The sequence below is a fragment of the Bactrocera oleae genome, chromosome 5 (assembly GCF_042242935.1).
Source record: "Bactrocera oleae isolate idBacOlea1 chromosome 5, idBacOlea1, whole genome shotgun sequence".
Taxonomy (NCBI): Eukaryota; Metazoa; Arthropoda; class Insecta; order Diptera; family Tephritidae; genus Bactrocera; species Bactrocera oleae.
Window position 1 is genome coordinate 59566372 of NC_091539.1, and position 18992 is coordinate 59585363.

At 35.5% G+C, this 18992-nt stretch overlaps 3 protein-coding genes and 1 long non-coding RNA gene across 4 annotated transcripts in view; 2 read left to right on the plus strand and 2 right to left on the minus strand.

Annotated features, from left to right (window-relative positions):
• LOC138857564 (uncharacterized) overlaps positions 1 to 2210 on the plus strand; it is a 50437-nt gene extending 48227 nt beyond the window's left edge. Inside the window, exon 3 of the long non-coding RNA XR_011396687.1 lies at positions 2117 to 2210. This is a non-coding gene — a long non-coding RNA (uncharacterized lncRNA). The remainder of the gene's footprint in view (positions 1 to 2116) is intronic.
• On the minus strand, positions 1606 to 7889 carry LOC106625913 (RUN domain-containing protein 1). Its single transcript, XM_014245738.3, has 4 exons — positions 6808 to 7889; positions 5993 to 6732; positions 4127 to 5008; positions 1606 to 2300 (listed from the first exon to the last, which is right to left on the minus strand). The coding sequence occupies exons 1-4, from the start codon at positions 7696 to 7698 to the stop codon at positions 2111 to 2113; spliced, it is 2703 nt and encodes a 900-aa protein (XP_014101213.2). The 5' UTR covers positions 7699 to 7889; the 3' UTR covers positions 1606 to 2110.
• A 1974-nt stretch (positions 7890 to 9863) lies between these two features.
• On the plus strand, positions 9864 to 11603 carry bcn92 (LYR motif-containing protein bcn92). Its single transcript, XM_014246013.3, has 3 exons — positions 9864 to 10096; positions 10175 to 10295; positions 11332 to 11603. The coding sequence occupies exons 1-3, from the start codon at positions 10017 to 10019 to the stop codon at positions 11407 to 11409; spliced, it is 279 nt and encodes a 92-aa protein (XP_014101488.1). The 5' UTR covers positions 9864 to 10016; the 3' UTR covers positions 11410 to 11603.
• Positions 11589 to 16603, minus strand: Pgd (phosphogluconate dehydrogenase). The gene is made up of 5 exons (XM_014246003.3): positions 16380 to 16603; positions 15858 to 15966; positions 15667 to 15781; positions 12206 to 13076; positions 11589 to 12137 (listed from the first exon to the last, which is right to left on the minus strand). Exons 1-5 carry the CDS (start codon positions 16385 to 16387, stop codon positions 11795 to 11797), a joined length of 1446 nt encoding a protein of 481 aa, XP_014101478.2. The 5' UTR covers positions 16388 to 16603; the 3' UTR covers positions 11589 to 11794.
• Positions 16604 to 18992: the final 2389 nt, after the last annotated feature.

The window sequence follows — 18992 nt, forward strand, 5'->3', positions numbered from 1 at the left end:
AAAATTTTATTTTTTTCGGTTTATAAGAAATGTTGAGATCATCTGCTATCTCTTTGATGCCAACTCGGCGATTTTCAAGCACCGTTTCTTTAACTTCGATGTTATCGTTATTGACAGATGTGAAAGTATGACTCGCATGAGACAAGTTTTTGATGACTTCAAGACCTTTTCATGGAGACCGTTTCCATGCATTTCGGTTATGACCATAAATACCACATATGTATGTATCATATATGCGTATGCTTGCACTTGACATGAAAAAATTTTAGAATACGATCTTTTTTATCTCTTTACTTTAGCTTCATTTATGTAGGTTTCTTTATTCGATTAATTTGTTGTTATTTGTATACTTATACTAGAATATATTTAGGTAGGTACATATATCTAAATATTATGACATGCACATAGATTTATGTTAATTATGTTATGTAATATATTTTAGTTATAATTTTTACTGCACTTTCTGATATATTTAAATGTGTATATGTATTATTGTTGAATAAATAAATGGTGAGTTTATATAATGATTGGTAGCCTTTCACTTAATTACAACATATATGGTAAGAGGTTTAAATTATTTGCGGTCAAAAATTTTTAAGTTAGTGAAAAATAAATTTTTTTTTTGTTTTAAACTAATAATATTAGAGGAACAATTTCATCTAATTTTTTCACTTGATTTTAATTCGTAAACTTAAATAAAAATTATTAAAAAATTATTTATCATTATAATGCAAAAAAAAAAAAAAATAATTTGCTAGCGCTCAAGTCTACATAGTAAATGAATAAGAGAGTTAAAAAAGGAACGCTTATGAATCAAAAAATACAGTTTAAAAATTTGTTTTTTTATATAAAAAATTTGTATCGGAAAATTTACAATACTTCCTGACTCAAAAACTAATTCTAATATTTTAGTAAAAGTACAATTTGAAAAAATTTTAATAAAAAACGCTCTTGTATAAGAAAATTATTTCAGTAAAAATACAATTTAAAAAAAAATATATTAAAAACGCTCTTGTATCAGAAAACTTATTTCTTGTTTCAAAAATAAATATTTGAACAAAACTACAATTTCACATAATAAATTTTTGATTTAAAAAAAGCTCTTTAGTCGAAATGTTAACTTTTCGATCGAAAAACTTAAATATTTGATCCCAGAAATACAGCACTGCAACCTAAAACAACAACATATTGTCTAAAATAAGTCATCTTTGTCGGAAAATTTTTATTTTTTTGAAAAAATGATTTTGAACTGAAAAAAATTTGTAATGTTATAGAGTAAATGTAAGCTTAAGTCAAAAATCGAGGGAAATAGAATTCCGCAAGTCTCAAAACACAAACGATATGTTCCTTTCGCCTAAACTTAGCGAGTGACGTATCGAAAAAGCAGCTGGCATAAAACAAAAAGGCTGGCATAATCAAAGCGAGAAAAGCAGTGATGAATCGAAGATGTTTAAACTTGCTCTAAAGCAAGTTAGTAAAAAATAGAGTTTACGACAATTTCGTCTCCTTACTTTTTTGAAGTGAGCTTGACAGAAAACTAAATAAGTTTGAGTAAGCACTTTTAGGACCAAGGGTTAAGTGAATCTCGAAAAAACGCTATAAAGGGCTGGACGCTGGATTTTCTTGTTTTGTAAGTTGGGGTGTGTTTACACAGCATTGTATTTATAAAAGCACTACTTAGATATTATTTAGTTATCATATAGTCAGATACACATTAGATAACATATATATATATATATATATATGTACGAATAGAGTGGTGTTAGACTAGAATAAAATGGACTAGAGTTTATTTGATACCTTTCAACATTATACATACAGCTTGTCAAACGATAAAATACACACTGACATACACAAATATTCGAACTTCATTAATATTTGAGCAACACATCAATAAATGCGCTTACTAATTTGGAAGAAATTCGATTAGTTCTGCAATAATAATATAAGTGAAATGATTTCTTTTGGGATTTTGCTTTTTACTACTTTAATATTAGGATATGAAAATAATTGCCTAATGGATGTCATACACACATACTTACGCATAAGCACTTTGCTCACTTTACTATATCTACTATATATATATATATATATCGATTAATTGATATTTTTAAAGATTTCTAAAATGTCGTATAGCCAAATCTATGGGCAAATCGAAGTCATATTTGGTTAGAGCGTCGATCGATCGCAGCGAATCACGAAAACCGGTGCGTGCAACATAGCTGTTGGGCGTGTAGTAGGTATCCACCAAATCGTTGCAGCTGAATATCAAATTTAACCACTCGACCAACTGATGGCAGCTGCAAAATGAGAAAGTGAAAAATTAAAAAACAAAAATTTAACGTTAGCTTTTTAATTTAAATAAATTGTTTATTTAAGTTCATTTTGAACGGTAAGTTTGTATGGCAGCTATAGACTATAGTGCTCCGATCTGAATAATTTGTATGGAGATTATACCGTTAGCTTGGATAATAATTCATGTAAAATATCGTGCAGATACCTTACCAAATGAAAAAGTTTCCCATACAAGAACTTATTTTTGATCGTTCAGTTTGTATGGCAGCTACATACCATAGTGATCCGATCAAAAAAATATATTCAAATATTGTAGCGTTGCTTTAGAAAATAACCTGTGTCGAATTTCGTGCAGGTAAGGTACTAATAAGAAAGTTTTCCATACAGGGAATTCGATAGATCAATTTGTATGGCAGCTATATCTTACAGTGGTCCGATAACAGCGGTTTCCACAAATGAGCACCTTTTTGGGGGGAAATGGCGTGTGCAAAATTTCAGATCGATATCTCAATTATTAAGTGACTAGTTTGCTTATATACATACAGACAGACGGACATGGCTAAATCGACTCATGACTAAATCATTTATATACATACAAGTATATACTTAACAAGTAAGGAACATTTTATACTCTCGCAAAGTCAAATGGTATACTCGTTTGAAATTTCTTTGTGGATTGACTGATATTTTCGGTAGAAGGTCAACTATACTCACTGGGGTCCACATATTTAGTACTTAGGGGTTTGAACAGTTTTGGTTCGATTTAGACAATTTTTGGCCGCAAGGTGGCATACTTTAATTGCATTATTCACGCAAAGTTTTACCCCGATATAATCATTGTTACCTGATTTGCATAGTGGAAAGTGAAAGAATCAGATGGAATTGAAAATGGTGTTACATGGGAAGTAAGCGTGGTTGTAGTCCGATTTCGCCCATTTTCGCACTATGACATAGAAACATGAAAAGAACGCTATGCACCGAATTTGGTTGAAATCGGTTGAGCAGATCTCAAGATATGGGTTTTCACCTAAAAGTGGGCTGTGCCACCCCCACTGTCTAATTTTGAACGCGGTTCCTATAAAGTCATCTTATACCATCTCAGAGATAAAATTTAATGTCTCTGGCGTGTTTAGTGCTTGATTTATCGCGCTTTTAGTAGTTTTTAACAGTACCGTTGTATGGGGAGTGGGCGGAGTTGCCACCCGATTTCAACTATTTTCACACCGTCAATAGAAGCGCTAATAACATTTGCTTCTAGTGAATTTTGTTATTATAGCATTAGCGGTTTAGGAGATATGCACATTAAACCTATTAGAGGCGGGACCACGCCCACTTTAAAAAAAAAAGTTTTAACTGCAGATGCCCCTCCCTAATGTGATCCTGTGTACCAAATAACAGTCTTGTATCTTATTGCGGAGTTTAGTTATGGCAAGTTATTTGTTTTTGATTAATGGCATTTTGTGGGAGTGGCAGCGGTCCGATTACGCCCATCTGCAATACCAACCGTCTCACGGTACCAAGAAACATGTCTACCAAGTTTCATAAAGATATCTCAATTTTTACTCAAGTTAGAGCTTGCACGGACGGACGGACAGACAGTCACCCGGATTTCAACTCGTCTCTTCATCCTGATCATTTATATATATATAACCCTATATCTAACTCGATTAGTTTTAGGTGATACAAACAACCGTTAGGTGAACAAACCTATTATACTCTGTAGCAACAGGTTGCGAGAGTATAAAAAGTCTCCGACGTATCCTTCAGAGTTACAAACTTCATGATAAATTTAATATACCCTGTTCAGGCTTTAAGACACACTCTTACTCACTTCAGACCCGCACAAACGAACGCCTTGAAGTGGGCATTGTAGCTGCGCTTGTAGGGTCGATGCATGGCGATGATCATGCCGACTGCGCTGAGGAAGCTCTGCTTCGCCGTGATGGTTTGCGCGTCGACAATGTCCAAATTGAAGCTTTGCGAAAGCTTACGCGCCGGCGTATTATTAAATTCATCACCATTCTTCAAATAGTAGTACTCCAAAATGAGTTCCCAAGCATGCATAGGACGACTGCCGCCGTTGCCGAAAAAGCCGCCTGCGCTCTCATCATCACAATCGTTATCCGTGTAATTGGCATTGTAGGTGGAAGAAAAGGCCGCTGACGAGACAAAGGATGTAGCGCTGGTCGCATCCCTGCCACGGTAAACCTGTTCGGCGGCAAAAATCGGGGACGGATTGAGGCAACGCATGAACGGCACAATTAGGCTGGATGTGGCCGATTCCGTTTCCACGCGCAGTCCATGCTGGATGAGTCGCAGCAGTGTCATGGAGAAATTCTTACGCACCGCCGTTGTCAACTCTTTGCTTATCGTGATAATAGAGTCGCCACCCTTGTAGCGCACACCGTGCGTCTTGCGGCAATGGTTTCGTTCCCAGGCATAACAATCGTACGTGTCGTCGTCCGAATCGGATGATACAATATACGCCTTGAGTTCTTTGCGTTGCGCTGCCGTAGTGGCTGGTTGTGTGCGCGCACGTGGTGGCACCGTAACGGTACCGTTTTGTGCGCTTAACGCCAGTGTTGTATTGGCATTGCGGCTGGTATTCTTCAGCGCCCGCTTCATGTTGGCCAACTTTTCTCGATCGAAGCTTAATGTGGCTGCAAGCGATGCCACCTCCTGTATGTCGACTTCTAGTTGCGCGCGTAAGTCTCTGAAAAAAGTGTGAAAATGTATGTTCTAAAATAATGTATCTTCAAAAAAAATCAGTTTAAAGAAAATAGGTTCACATGGCGAATCCCTCAAGAACTTTAAAACCATGTAAAACTTTAGTGAAAGTATTACTGGGAAAAGATCTCGGATAGTTAGTTTGAATTGAGGTGCATTAAGCTTGGTTTCTGCAATATCTATTACATTGACTATATAGAAGAATTCAAATTCGATCTTGTCGAAACCCGAAACCCTAAAACCTTTTAAAAAATTTCCTTCTCATTATTTCTAAAGTAATAACGACTAAGTATAAGTCCCTTATAGGCTTTACTTTCATCCTCAACTTGGAGTCACGACCGTCTTGAATAGCTACAGTTACTACTATCTGTTACCACGTTGCATTCTTTAAGAGCTCGAGCGGCTTTATGCCTTCAAACTGATCCGTCGACTCATACTCGCAGTTTTTTCTTTCTTTCGACCATCGCAATATGTAGCAGCCTCATTAAGTAAAAAGACAAAATGAGGGTTTATAATTGTTTTCAAGAAATGAGTAGGCGGAGTAACAGTTCTTAGCCGCATAGAAAATGAGCGTATTTACGGTTGCGAATATCCGACTATTTTGGGAACAATTTTGTAAAGTCTAAAGTCTGGACTAGTAGACTGGTATGAAACCAAGTTTTCAAGACTGTTATTGTTTCTATGGTAATTATGTGTTGAAAACTTATATCCACCCTTAAAGCTGCTTCTTTATATAACTGTAAGGTATAAAAACAACTATACTTATGGGTTTTAAGTCGGATATCTTAACTTTCATCAAGAGCAAATAAAGAATTATGGGTTTTTCCGGGAGCTAAAGTTTCTATTTTTCTTTCGAAGATTGCAATTCGCATCGATGGCATGCCCCGAAGTAACAAACATATAACGCATTTTTTAAACATAAATATCCAACGTGACCCATCTCTGTAGACCTTTGCACAAATTTACTCACCCCCAATGATTGCCTTTCGATGTCTTCTTCATCGCATTCTTCTGAAATTGATCGGCTTTGGCGCCAAAATGTGTCGTGGCGAACATTTGCATCAACAACGAAGCTTTATCTAACAAACCATGAGCCTTGCTATTTAAAGTCTCTCCACTATCTGGTTGTGCGGCATTCCGACTTGTATTTGGATGCATTGTCTTGAGAGTATCCTGTTCGTTAGCATCTTGCTGCGGTGACACAAGTTTCTTCCGAACTTTTTCACCTTTCTTCTTGGCAGCATAACTATTGTAGGGCTCATTCAGTTTCTCATTACCATTGAGTGTCTTCATTTTCGAATCCTCTGTATCGCATTGCAAAAATGCAATGAAACGTTCCAGATCGGTTATTTGAGTTTTCAGCTGAGCCACTAACTGTTCTTTCATACGCAGTGGACCAACAAACTCGCCAATGGCGTTATCTACATGATTCTTCAACTCTTCCGAACTCAGTTCGGGTAAATCGCGTTCGTCCACTTGCAAATTGAGTTTATTCTTTAGCTCATCAATTATTATCTTCTGTTTCTCCAGCAATATATGTTGTGGCAAGACGGGTGCACCCGATTCATATGCCAATTTTTCCAATTCACTTAGTTGTGATTTCAGATGTTCGATCAGCTCGAATTGACGCTGACGCACCACTTCATCGTCTGGCTGCGATTGGCTAGAGGAGTCGGCATTCGTGTTACCTACCGCGGCCGGTACGATTGGCTGCAAGAGTGGAGAGTAGTATAAGATTATTTAAAAATATTTTCAATAAATGCATTTCACCGTGATTTTACTCACTTCCGGTATACCGCGAAACGCGAACTCCTCCAAATCCTTAAGTAATTGATCACGTTCATGCGAAGGCGCTTCCACAATTTGTCGCACGCGCAGTTGAACATGCGCAAAATGTGAAGTCAATGCCATCAATGAAGTGGTTAACAACTCCTGCTCCTCTTCCATGCTTCTCAAACGTCCCAAATCGTTGGTATCACTTCTCAACATTTCCTGCTTATCCTGACTATCGGAACTCAACAGTTCCAACTCCGATTCAGGACTAAGCAATTCTGATGTTGGACTCATTGCATCATCGTAATTCGCGCCTAACGGCGACCAACGCTCACTCAGCGGATGTGGTGATATATGATCGAAATGTTCCGCTGTCAATAGTGTGTCGTCATTGAAAATGCCATTTGCTTCCTTGCATTGCGCGAACAATTGTAGCTCGCTATTCGGCATGTCATGTCGTGTTGATGCGACCACGCGATTTTTTACCTCTACCTCTGCTTCTTCTTCGTCCTGCATTTCCGCCCCGTCTAGCTGACTACCCATCATACACTCATAAGCTATCGGTTTATGTACAGCATAAATGGTGTTTTGTGCGAAAGTTGGCGAAGGTGTAGCGGTTGCTGAGTTGGTTGTTCTTGCCTCCACTCGCGTCGCATCAGCTGCATTGCTTTCGCTACATTGACTATTGCAACGACGCTCAAGAAAAATCGTTTCATCCTCGTCAAGTTGTTGACCTTCGTCCCCTGTATCGTCCCCCACGGCTGTGTGCTTATTTGCCACCTCCACAAGTGCAATTGCACAAACACCGTTTTCTTTGTTGTCAGCCACAGTGGAGTTAGCGAGAAGGCTGCTGAAGTCCTTATCGAACTTTTCTTCCATCTGTTCACTTCGTATGCTATTCATTTTCTACAAGTTTTAAATGCACTCTCTTTATACACTATATATACATCGAGAATGTTGATATTATTTTTAAATATTCGCTGTAAATATTTTGCAACATTTCTAAGCGAAAATGCTCAGGGAAAAAATCAATTTTATTCAATTAGCACAACGTCCTCACACAACAAGTATTCGGAGAAAAACTAGGAATGTACTACGAAGACATATGGTGTAGTTTTGTCACACTGATTACGGTATATTGTAATAGAATAACGGAAATCGTGGTAGTGTTGCCTGCTGTAACATCTTTTTTTTTGTGCAATTTCTAAAAAAAAGGTGAGTTTGGGAAAGCGAAACAAATTTTTTTTTAATTTAACAGTACATTGGATATATTGAAATAAAAAAAAAGTTTATTAAAAATTGGTTTAGTTTTAGTTTTATGTTTTTTATATTATTTTCATAATTATATTTTTTTATCGATTACTCACAATATTTGTTTATATATTTACATTATATATTAATTCTTATTAATCTTTTTTTTTACTACCAACTACTTGCAAAAACATATGATGTAGTTTTGTCACACTGATTACGGTATATTGTAATAGAATAACGGAAATCGTGGTAGTGTTGCCTGCTGTAACATCTTTTTTTTGTGCAATTTCTAAAAAAAAGGTGAGTTTGGGAAAGCGAAACAATTTTTTTTTTAATTTAACAGTACATTGGATATATTTAAATAAAAAATAAGTTTATTAAAAATTGGTTTAGTTTTAGTTTTATGTTTTTTATATTATTTTCATAATTATATTTTTTTATCGATTACTCACAATATTTGTTTATATATTTACATTATATATTAATTCTTATTAATCTTTTTTTTTACTACCAACTACTTGCAAAAACATATGATGTAGTTTTGTCACACTGATTACGGTATATTGTAATAGAATAACGGAAATCGTGGTAGTGTTGCCTGCTGTAACATCTTTTTTTTTGTGCAATTTCTAAAAAAAAGGTGAGTTTGGGAAAGCGAAACAAATTTTTTTTTAATTTAACAGTACATTGGATATATTGAAATAAAAAAAAAGTTTATTAAAAATTTTTTTAGTTTTAGTTTTATGTTTTTTATATTATTTTCATAATTATATTTTTTTATCGATTACTCACAACTTTTCTCGATCGAAGCTTAATGTGGCTGCAAGCGATGCCACCTCCTGTATGTCGACTTCTAGTTGCGCGCGTAAGTCTCTGAAAAAAGTGTGAAAATGTATGTTCTAAAATAATGTATCTTCAAAAAAAAATCAGTTTAAAGAAAATAGGTTCACATGGCGAATCCCTCAAGAACTTCAAAACCATGTAAAACTTTAGTGAAAGTATTATTATATATTTTTTTATCGATTACTCACAATAGTTGTTTATATATTTACATTATGTTTTAATTCTTATTAATCTTTTTTATTTACAACCAACTACTTACAAAAACTTATGATGTAGTTTTGTGACACTGATTACGGTATATTGTAATAGAATAACGGAAATCGTGGTAGTGTTGCCTGTTGCTGTTCAATCAAATGTTATCAAATGGCTACTTTTTCTTTATCGATTTCATAGTTTATTTTATGTAAAGAGTTGTTATTTTTTATTTATTTTTTGATGCCATTTTTATAATTTATGTACTTTTTAATTTTTATTTATATTTACTTTTATGTTGTATGTATTTTTTTAATTTTTATTTACTTTTTAATTTTTATTTATATTTACTTTTATGTTGTATGTATACTTTAATTTGTATATACTTTTTTATTTTTATTTATAATAATATACTATTTTTATTGTTATTTCATATATTTTATATATATTAAATTACATTTTTTGTATTATTCTTAAATTATATTTTATTTTAATTTAGATTTTTATTTACTTCCTAATTTTTAATTAATTTTTTATTTATGATTTTTTATAACATTTTTTTGTGTTTGCTTTATATTTTACTTTTTAAAAACCTTAAAAATCCGTTTCATAAAACAACTAAAAACTGTTACGTCTAAAGTCTGCAAAGTTTCCTTTAAAACTACTCAAAAATATGTACTAAACGAACAAACCAATTGTAATAGCACCCGGCATATTCTAATGTAGTAGAATCGACTTGTAATCAGCTGTTTCATGTATTTATCCGCATATGTTTTTGACATTTCGCCATTCTGATTTGTTCGCAATCAGCTGCTAAATTTTTATGGGGTTTTAATGCGTTTGCGCCAATACGAGTATTTACTTTAATTTCACGAAAATTGGTGTACCTCTGACCGGCAAAAAAGAATTTACTTTGACAGAAAATTGCAAAAATGTCAACGAGACGGCAAGTAATTACAATTTATCGCCTACTTTTGCGTGAGGCTGAAAAAATTCCTGCCTACAATTTCAGGTAAGCATAATTGACCTAACCAATAGGTTGTATGCCTGTTATAAAAACATTTTCATAATAAAAAACTATCTTTTTTAGAATGTTTGCTGGACGAAAAATACGTGACACATTCCGTGAAAATAAAAGTATTAATGATTTTGCGGTTATCGATCAAAAACTAGCAGAAGCTAAACAAAATCTGGAGCTTGTGCGGCGGCAGGTCAGTAAATTGATTTTAATTTTTTTGTAACTGCTTGTTTTTTGATAAGATATGTGATAAATAAGTAATAAAGATTTGTGGTTTCGCCGCTGATACATAAGTAGCTACAGAGAGATGTGGAAGACATATATTATATATATATTATAAAGTTCGAATGAGTAAACGTACACAAAAAAGCAATTATAAAATTATAATTGTATAATTAATTACGTTACGTTACGTCTATCTGTCTGTATATACGCGAATTAGTCCTTCAGTTTTTGTGATATCGATCCGAATTTTTGCATACGTCGTTTTCTCGCCCAGAAGCTACAATCACCGAGAAAATGTTTCAGATCAAACCACTATAGCATATGGCTGCCATACTGAACTGAACGAGAGAATAAGTCTTTATATGGAAAACTGTTTCATTTAACGAAATATCTTCACGAAATTTGGCATGGATCATTGTTCAAGGCCAAGATGCAATCTCCGAGAAAAATTTTCAGATCGGTGAACTATACATACAGCTATCATACAAACAGATCGTTCGAAATCAAGTTCTGTATGGAAAACTTTTTCATTTATGAAGGGTATTATAATATAACATTTTTTCCTGTTTTTTTTTTAGAGCTTCCAAACAAATAATTATCTCAATATGTGAAAAAGTGTAATTGATGTATTAAGTAATAATAAAATTATATTAAACAAAATAATATTAAAGAAATATTTTTCAATTGTTCATAAAAATATTAACTAATATTGCTGCGTTGCCTTTGTTCTAACTTCACACATATTATGTACTTGTAAAGGTATGTACAGGAATAAAACCCATACATGTGTCTGTACATAGTAACAAAGCGTTATGCGATACATACATACATACTTCATTATAATAATATATTTATCAGCCGCAATTATCTTTGGAAATTATGAAATTCTGACAGATACTTGATAGAAATATTAGATTATATACAAACATACAAGTATATACTAAAGTTTGTTTATATATTATTGATAAACATATCGCTTATCATCACACATCTCTAACTTGCAGGTTATCATTGGACACCTGTACTCTGCTGAAAAACTTGTAATTGAACAACCTAAAAAAGCACTACGCCGCACAAAATAGAAGCTGAAATGTTTTTGAATGCCCTAAATACTATTGCAACTTGTTATATTCGCTACATCATATTAGAATTAGCAATACTTTGACAATTATATTGTTTATATCGCAGTAACTGCATTTAGGTTAGGAGGTTAAAATTTGAGATTTCAAACAAAAGAAAAAAAAATGGAATAAAAATCGAATTTAAATGTTAAGAATTGGTTTTCTTTTAATAGCCACTTGTAATATATTTATTTACACCATTTCTATACATGCACGCATGTATGTATGTATGTATGCGTTTAAAGTAATTACATACGGATATGAAATTAATTGCTAATTATTTGCTAAGAAATTGGAATGCCTTTTAAAAAGCTAAAGTTGCGGCATTTTGTGGCGTGTATATGCTTTACGCCTGGTATGTACTGGCGGAGACATTGCCACCGGTGCCGGTCCAATTGGTGTGCACAAATTTACCCTCAGCACCTAAGAGTTCATAAGTGTGTGCGCCAAAGTAATCGCGTTGCGCTTGCAACAAGTTGGCGGGTAATTTTTCGGTGCGATAGCCATCGTAGAACGAGAGCGCGGTCGAAAGAGCTGGTACAGGAATGCCCCACAGAAAGGCGTTGGCGACAACTTGACGCCATGAGTTTTGGCCAACTTCAATGGCCTTCTTGAAGAAGTCATCCAACAGCAGGTTCGAGAGTTGTGGATTGCGGGTGTAGGCATCCTTGATGTTACCCAAGAACACACTGCAAACAGAGTAACGTTTGTGTATAAGAATTTCTGCTTTACATAATTACACATGCATAAGACTTACCTGCGAATAATGCAACCGCCACGCCACATCAACGCAATGCCACCATAATTCAGGTTCCAGTTATTCTCTTTGGCCGCCTCACGCATCAACATGAAGCCTTGCGCGTACGAAACGATTTTGGCGCAGTACAATGCATGCTTGATGTGATTCAAGAACTTGGGTAGATCCCCAACCTTTGCCGATACGCCAGGTCCGCTCAATTGTTTGCTGGCCGCCACACGTTCATCCTTCAACGCGGATAAGCAACGTGAGAATACCGCTTCACCGATTAGCGTTACAGGTACACCGTATTGCAGCGCAGCAATGGCTGTCCACTTTCCTGTACCCTTTTGTCCAGCTGTGTCGCGTATGCGCTCCAACAGAAAACCTTTCTCATCCTGATAATTTAAAATGTCACGTGTGATTTCGATGAGGAATGAATCCAATTCTTCGCTGTTCCACTTCTCGAACTCTGTAGCCATTTCGGCTTGTGAGAGACCAAGCGCTTTCATGATTTGATACGCTTCGCAAATCAATTGCATATCGCCATACTCAATACCGTTATGTACCATTTTGACAAAATGTCCAGCACCACCTTCGCCGACCCATTCGCAGCATGGCTCGTTGTCGGCTTTTGCGCAAATTGACTGGAAGATGGGTTGTATGAGTGGCCACGCTTCCGGATGACCGCCGGGCATGAGTGATGGTCCATGACGCGCACCCTCTTCGCCACCGCTCACTCCCGAACCAACGTACAAAATTCGTTTAGCGCGCAATTCATCGCAACGACGTGCGGTATCTTGATACTCGGAGTTGCCACCGTCGATGATTACATCGCCGGGCGATAGTAGTGGCAACAATTGTTTGATAAAGTCGTCCACAGCGCTGCCGGCTGTAAAAATAATTGAAAATAGTATTTTAGTACAGTTTAAGTTTAGGTTTTATTTGAAGTATGGTCGTGAATTTGTGCATGAATAAGGAAAAATGTAGATCAGAAAAGGCTGTTGAAGACAAGCGGTGATTTTTATAATGTCATTCCCAAAACTATCGAGTCCATGTAAACAAAAAGCCATAGGCATAGATGCATAACGACCAAGAACTGTCATTATAGTTAAATTAAAATTATTTTGAGAAATACTGCCGAGTAGGCTGTCCTTGATTCCCATTCAATCCGGTTCCGTTCCGATGGCAAAGACCCTACTGCCGTGGGAACGATCTGTTAGCGCGTCAAGTACCTTCGATTATTACTTTAATTTTTTTATAACCTCAGCTATTTCAGCTCTACTATAGCCTAGCAGAAGTTTTTGATCTTTGTTTTGAACAATTTACCACTATGTTACCAGCTGCATGGAAGGCGTTAAAAAATCTCCTTTCTCTGGACTTTTAAGCAAATTCCATCGCCGCCTATTATCGTGACTCTTTGACCGCTCCCACCACACAAGTTGTTTCTTTTATCGCTTGTTTTCATAGCCAAGTCCAGAATTTATGTTCGTATTAACTTCGTTTCAGAGAAACTGATAATCCTTAAATACTTTCTAGGACAAATCAAGTTTATGCCAGCCTGAATAACCCTACACTGCCTACAATACCCGTACGAAAATTTCCAGTGACCAAAATTATAAAAATTAGAGTTCGAAAAATGTTGTCCCTCATCATTTTTTAGATCTTGGCTGTGCAACCTGTATTTTTTTTATGTTCAATAACTTCACCAATATTAACCACGGCACTCTGTAATCCTAAACAAAAGCATGTCATCTCGAGTCCCAACTTACCGCCGCTACTATTAAATCTACATAAATTTTGTAAAGTGTCCGAACTTATTATCGGACATGCAACACATCCATTTTCTTATTTTTATAATTTTTCACGGTGCGTAGTAAAAATATTTGTAGTTTCTCAATTAATTATGGAGGACTCACAAATTATTTGCTAAATTTTATAGATTAAATATCAGGCGTCTGTTAAGTCGTTGAAGCTGATTTTTTTAACGTATTCGAAATTGTTTGGGTTCTTAAAAATAAACCCACACCGTCATCTACAAAATTGTTTAATGAAACCACGCCAAGTGCACAGAAGGAACTAAGAAGCATTAATGGATTCAAACCTAGCCAGGGGAGGATATAAGATGCGAGCTCGCAGAGCCGTCAATTTTTGGAGAAAAAAAACTGCAAAAAATTTTTACAGAGCACCGGTCCGCGCTGAAAACTCCGAGCCCGGAAGAAATTATCCCCGATCGACCCCGCTCTTTCGGTCCTAACTGTAAACTGCTTTGGACAGTATGGGCGCAAGGCGAGCCTTAAACTGAACGTCAATAAAGACAACAGAACAAGTCCTTTGCATCTTTCACACACAGGCTCGTCGATTATTTGGCGACGGTACATTCAAATTGTCTAATAAAATGCTTCGAACCCTCATTCATGAAAGCGTAGCTGTTGCTTTTTTGTTATTCTAACCGTATATCACCACCACAAATAGCTTTGGGGGGTAGTACGAGGTGACAATCTTCGGCAGTTGTGTCGGCTAAGCACCGACACAGATACTTTTAGTACTCATAATCGTAATTCTTCAAGGTTAGGCACCAGTTGTCACAGGTAGAACCAAGCTATTTGAAATTTTGATGACCTTCGCCTACACTACCGTTTCTGGACTGAATATTATTTATCTGTAAAATATCTACATATAACCGCTCAAATATGACTCATTAAAGTTGCCGATAGGCAAATGTCCTTGAGATGATAGATTTTCGGTAACCAAATTTCGAAATTGATAACAGCACAGCCATAGCGCATGCGTCTTACGTGTGACTAACGAGATAAGAAAGCATAATCGGCATGGGAAGTGAGCCTTTCCAAATTTATTTTTAATACACTTGAAAAATGTATTATTATTTTTTTAACTTAATTTCACAATTAAGTAAAAGCTACTTTTAATTTGCTTAACATTGCAGTCGACAGCTGAGCGTGACTTTTTGCCCCCCAAAATGGCTTAAGCTTACTAGCCGCTTTAGAATAAACAGCTGTCAATGCTGGCGTGTTTTTCAAACATATCTACACATATGCGTGTGTTTGTAAATCACCTCACATTCACTTGGCCCTGCCGACGCCGCCGCCGCACGCCATGCTCGCTGCTCGTGACGCAATCATGACGTTGCATTTGCTGCCGATCAAGGTAATTTTTTTTTTTGCAATAACAACAATTAAGCGCAGTGATAGTGCAAACAGTTGTGGTTCCAGCTTGTGTGTATGTGCATACGATTGTATTTGTGTGTGTGTGTGTGTGTACTTGTACGTGCTCTAAGCGTTTGAAGTCATTACCGGTTCGTAAAAGTGCGCAAATGAACTCACATATACTACATATATACATGTATATGTGTATGCCTATGTATGCATGTATATGAGTGTTTGCATGTGTATGGGTGTGTATGTTTATCTGTACGACATTGACAGTGACATTGCCATATACTTGCATACTCTCCAACTTACCCTTGACCAAAAGCATAATTTTACGTGGCAACTTCAATTTGTTGACCATATCCTGCAACGAAGTAGCGCCGATCACTTTTGTGCCCTTGGCCTCATTCTGCAGAAATTGGTTGACCTAACGCGTCGTAAATATGTAAGCAAAGTCAAGTTATTTCGGGTTTAACGGTCAACGCTGTATAACTCTCACTCACCTTCTCGACGGTGCGATTGTAGGCGCAAACCACGAAGCCATTATCATTCATGTTCAAAATGAGATTCTGACCCATAACGGCCAAACCGATCAAGGCAATATCTGCTTTACTGCAAAAATCAAATTTGAGGCAATGAGAAAGTAGCAAAATAAAACAACAACAAAATTTGCATTAAGTAAAATAAATATGAGTTTATAAATATCTATATATGTATATCAATTGTATATATACATATATACAGATATATATTTTCTATATCTATGTAATGTAAATATATATGTATATATAGCATGTATATACATATGTATATATTTTTACAAAGCTTTTCCCTTTTATACATAAATTTGTATACAGCCAAACCAACCGCTAAGCCATAGTTATGGCGTGAGCCGCTGTGATAATTCGGGTCATACATACATACATACACACATTCACACATAATATAAAAATGTGTGTTTTACACTTAACAACGTGCGATAGTTTGCCGCTCTTCATACTCATATACATATGTATGTTACTTACGCTGACATGTTGTTTTTATTATTGTTGCTTCAACTTATTGCTTTTAAGATAGGCGATTATTGCACGTTCGGCCCTTTCCACACCGTTTATCGATCACAACACCGTTTTTTTTTCTGCAGCCTTTATTCACTCTAAGCTATTAGCTTTTGGTTTTTTTTTTAGCTCACTTTCGCGTCCAGTTGGCGTACCTTACTTGTTGGCAATCGCGCGATTACTGAACATTGAAATCGGTTGAAAAGTCATACGAGCATGGCAGTTGGCAAAAGTAGTGTACTCAACAGCATGCGCATGGAAGAGGAAACTAAAAGGTGACACCGATAATGGGGAGCTTTAGTTTTGGTGTTGAGCTTTGACGTTTGATTGTGCTTTTTTGGCCCCAAAAAGCATTCAAATTAATTTATTAGAATTTTGTATTTTAGTTTACAAATTTAAAATTTAAATTTAAATTATTTATGCAAACAAAAGAGAGTCAATTAATTGCAGTGGAGCTTTCAAATAGCTTACAAAATTAAAATTAAAAATCTATGAGCTGTGGTATGTGCATTAGTTAGAAATAGTTTTTGCTTCATTTAGTTTAAAGGTCACTTGAGAGGCATTTACTTCACTCCTTTCCTATGCAGAAGTTCAACAAGTAGAAGAATTTCGACAAGAAAGCTTTAATAATCAAAAAATTTAATAATTGTTCGCACAAATGAGAGAGAAATAGCGATTATTAAAATTTTTAACAAATTTTGCTGATAACTACTGTTGTACTTGACTATATTAACGGATTTTTGTGCTGCAAGAAAATATAATATTCTGCAAATAAAATAAAAGCCTATATTATGACTAATTTTCGTTCCCACGACAGTCGGGTCTAAGTAACCGAAACGAACCCGCATTTTTACCCGGCCAAGGACTGTCAACTCGCCACCGAAATTACTTCAGAAACGTTTTCTGCCGCGACAACAACAACAACTAATTTTCAAAATTATTTAAAGGCTTAAAATTAGAGTCAATATAAGAAGCTGTCGATCGTACCCTGCAATTACAGTGAATGCGAATACATTTCGAAACCTGATTCATGCAATTTTTCTGCCATTTTTATTGATTTACTATGATACAGTGAATCGAACGATTATGCATACCCAAATATTCGTGAACGTTAAGTCTATCACGTGCTTTTGATGATTTTAACGTGTTAAAGTTAATGTGTCGAAACTCCATCAAGTTCATTATACGGTCAACTAAATTCAAAAATATCACTAACATTTCTCGTCAGTTTTCGTCAGAAATAATGTTTCATTAACGCATGAAATTTTTTATTTAAAATTTTTTTCGATTTATGCATAACTCAAAAAGCTATATCTCACGAGCCAATTGTTTATACACATTATATACGCGTATATTATTGTCCAAGGCAATGCCATAATCTCCGAATATATATATTCGGATCGGACCACTATAACATATAGCTGCTATACAAACGCACCGATCAAAATCTAGATAAAGGTCTTCATAAGAGACTTGAATGTTGTATACCATGCAGGTTGGTTGAAAAGTTTCTGCGCTCGAAATGAAAAAATAATGTTTTTGGTACGAAAAACATTTTTTTATTCATTAAAATCTCCCTTAACTTCAATGCACTTATTCCAATGATCCTCCGATAATTTTATGCCATCCCTATAATGACTTTCCGGAAGCTCTGCAAAATACCCGTCTATGGCTGTAATAGCTTCTTCATTCGACGAAAAACGTTTTTCACGAAGGAATTGTTTCAGGTTTCTGAAGAGGTAGTAGTCGGAGCCAAATCTATATGTTCAACCAATTCGTACTTTAATTCGTTGAACTTTGTCATTGTTAAAACACCTTTGTGAACAGGTGCATTGTCTTGATGAAAAATAGTTTTTTTGTGTTGCAGAACAAGTCTTTTCTCACGAATTTTTTCATCCAACTGATCCAAAGGCGGCAATAATATTCAGATTAGATTGCTTTACCCTTCTGCAGTTAATCAATCAACAAAACTGACTCATCTCAAAAAAACTGATGCCATAATCTTCTGTGCTGATCGTTGTAACTTCACCTACTTTGGCGCTGAGCAACCAGCATCAGTCCACTGTAAGCGTTCTTGTTTCAATTTAAGATTATGGGGGTAGATCCAAGTCTCATCCATAGTTATAAAAAGACGCAAGAAATCGGGTTTATTCTGCTTAAAACGCTACAAATTATGCTGAGAAATTTGTTTTCGATCCAGTTTTTGTTGAATTGTGTGCGGCACTAACTTTCCAAACTGCTTCTCCATATATAATACTCCATGTAATATATGAAGTACTCGTTCGTGTGAGATGCCTATGGCATAAGCAATTTCACGCTTAATCAAACTTGGATCTTCACTAACAATATTATGAACTTGCTAAATGATTTTTGTTGTGGTTGTGGTTTTTGGTCGTCCTTCGCGTGAAACCTCTTCAAGCCTAGTACGTCCACGTTTAAATTCACCAGCTCAAAATTCAACTGTGCGTTTTGAAGGTGACAACTCCTTATACACTCCTTACAATTGTTTATAAATTTCCTTTGCTTTCAAACCTTTTAAAACAAAGAATCTAATCACTGCGCGATATTCAATTTTTTCCA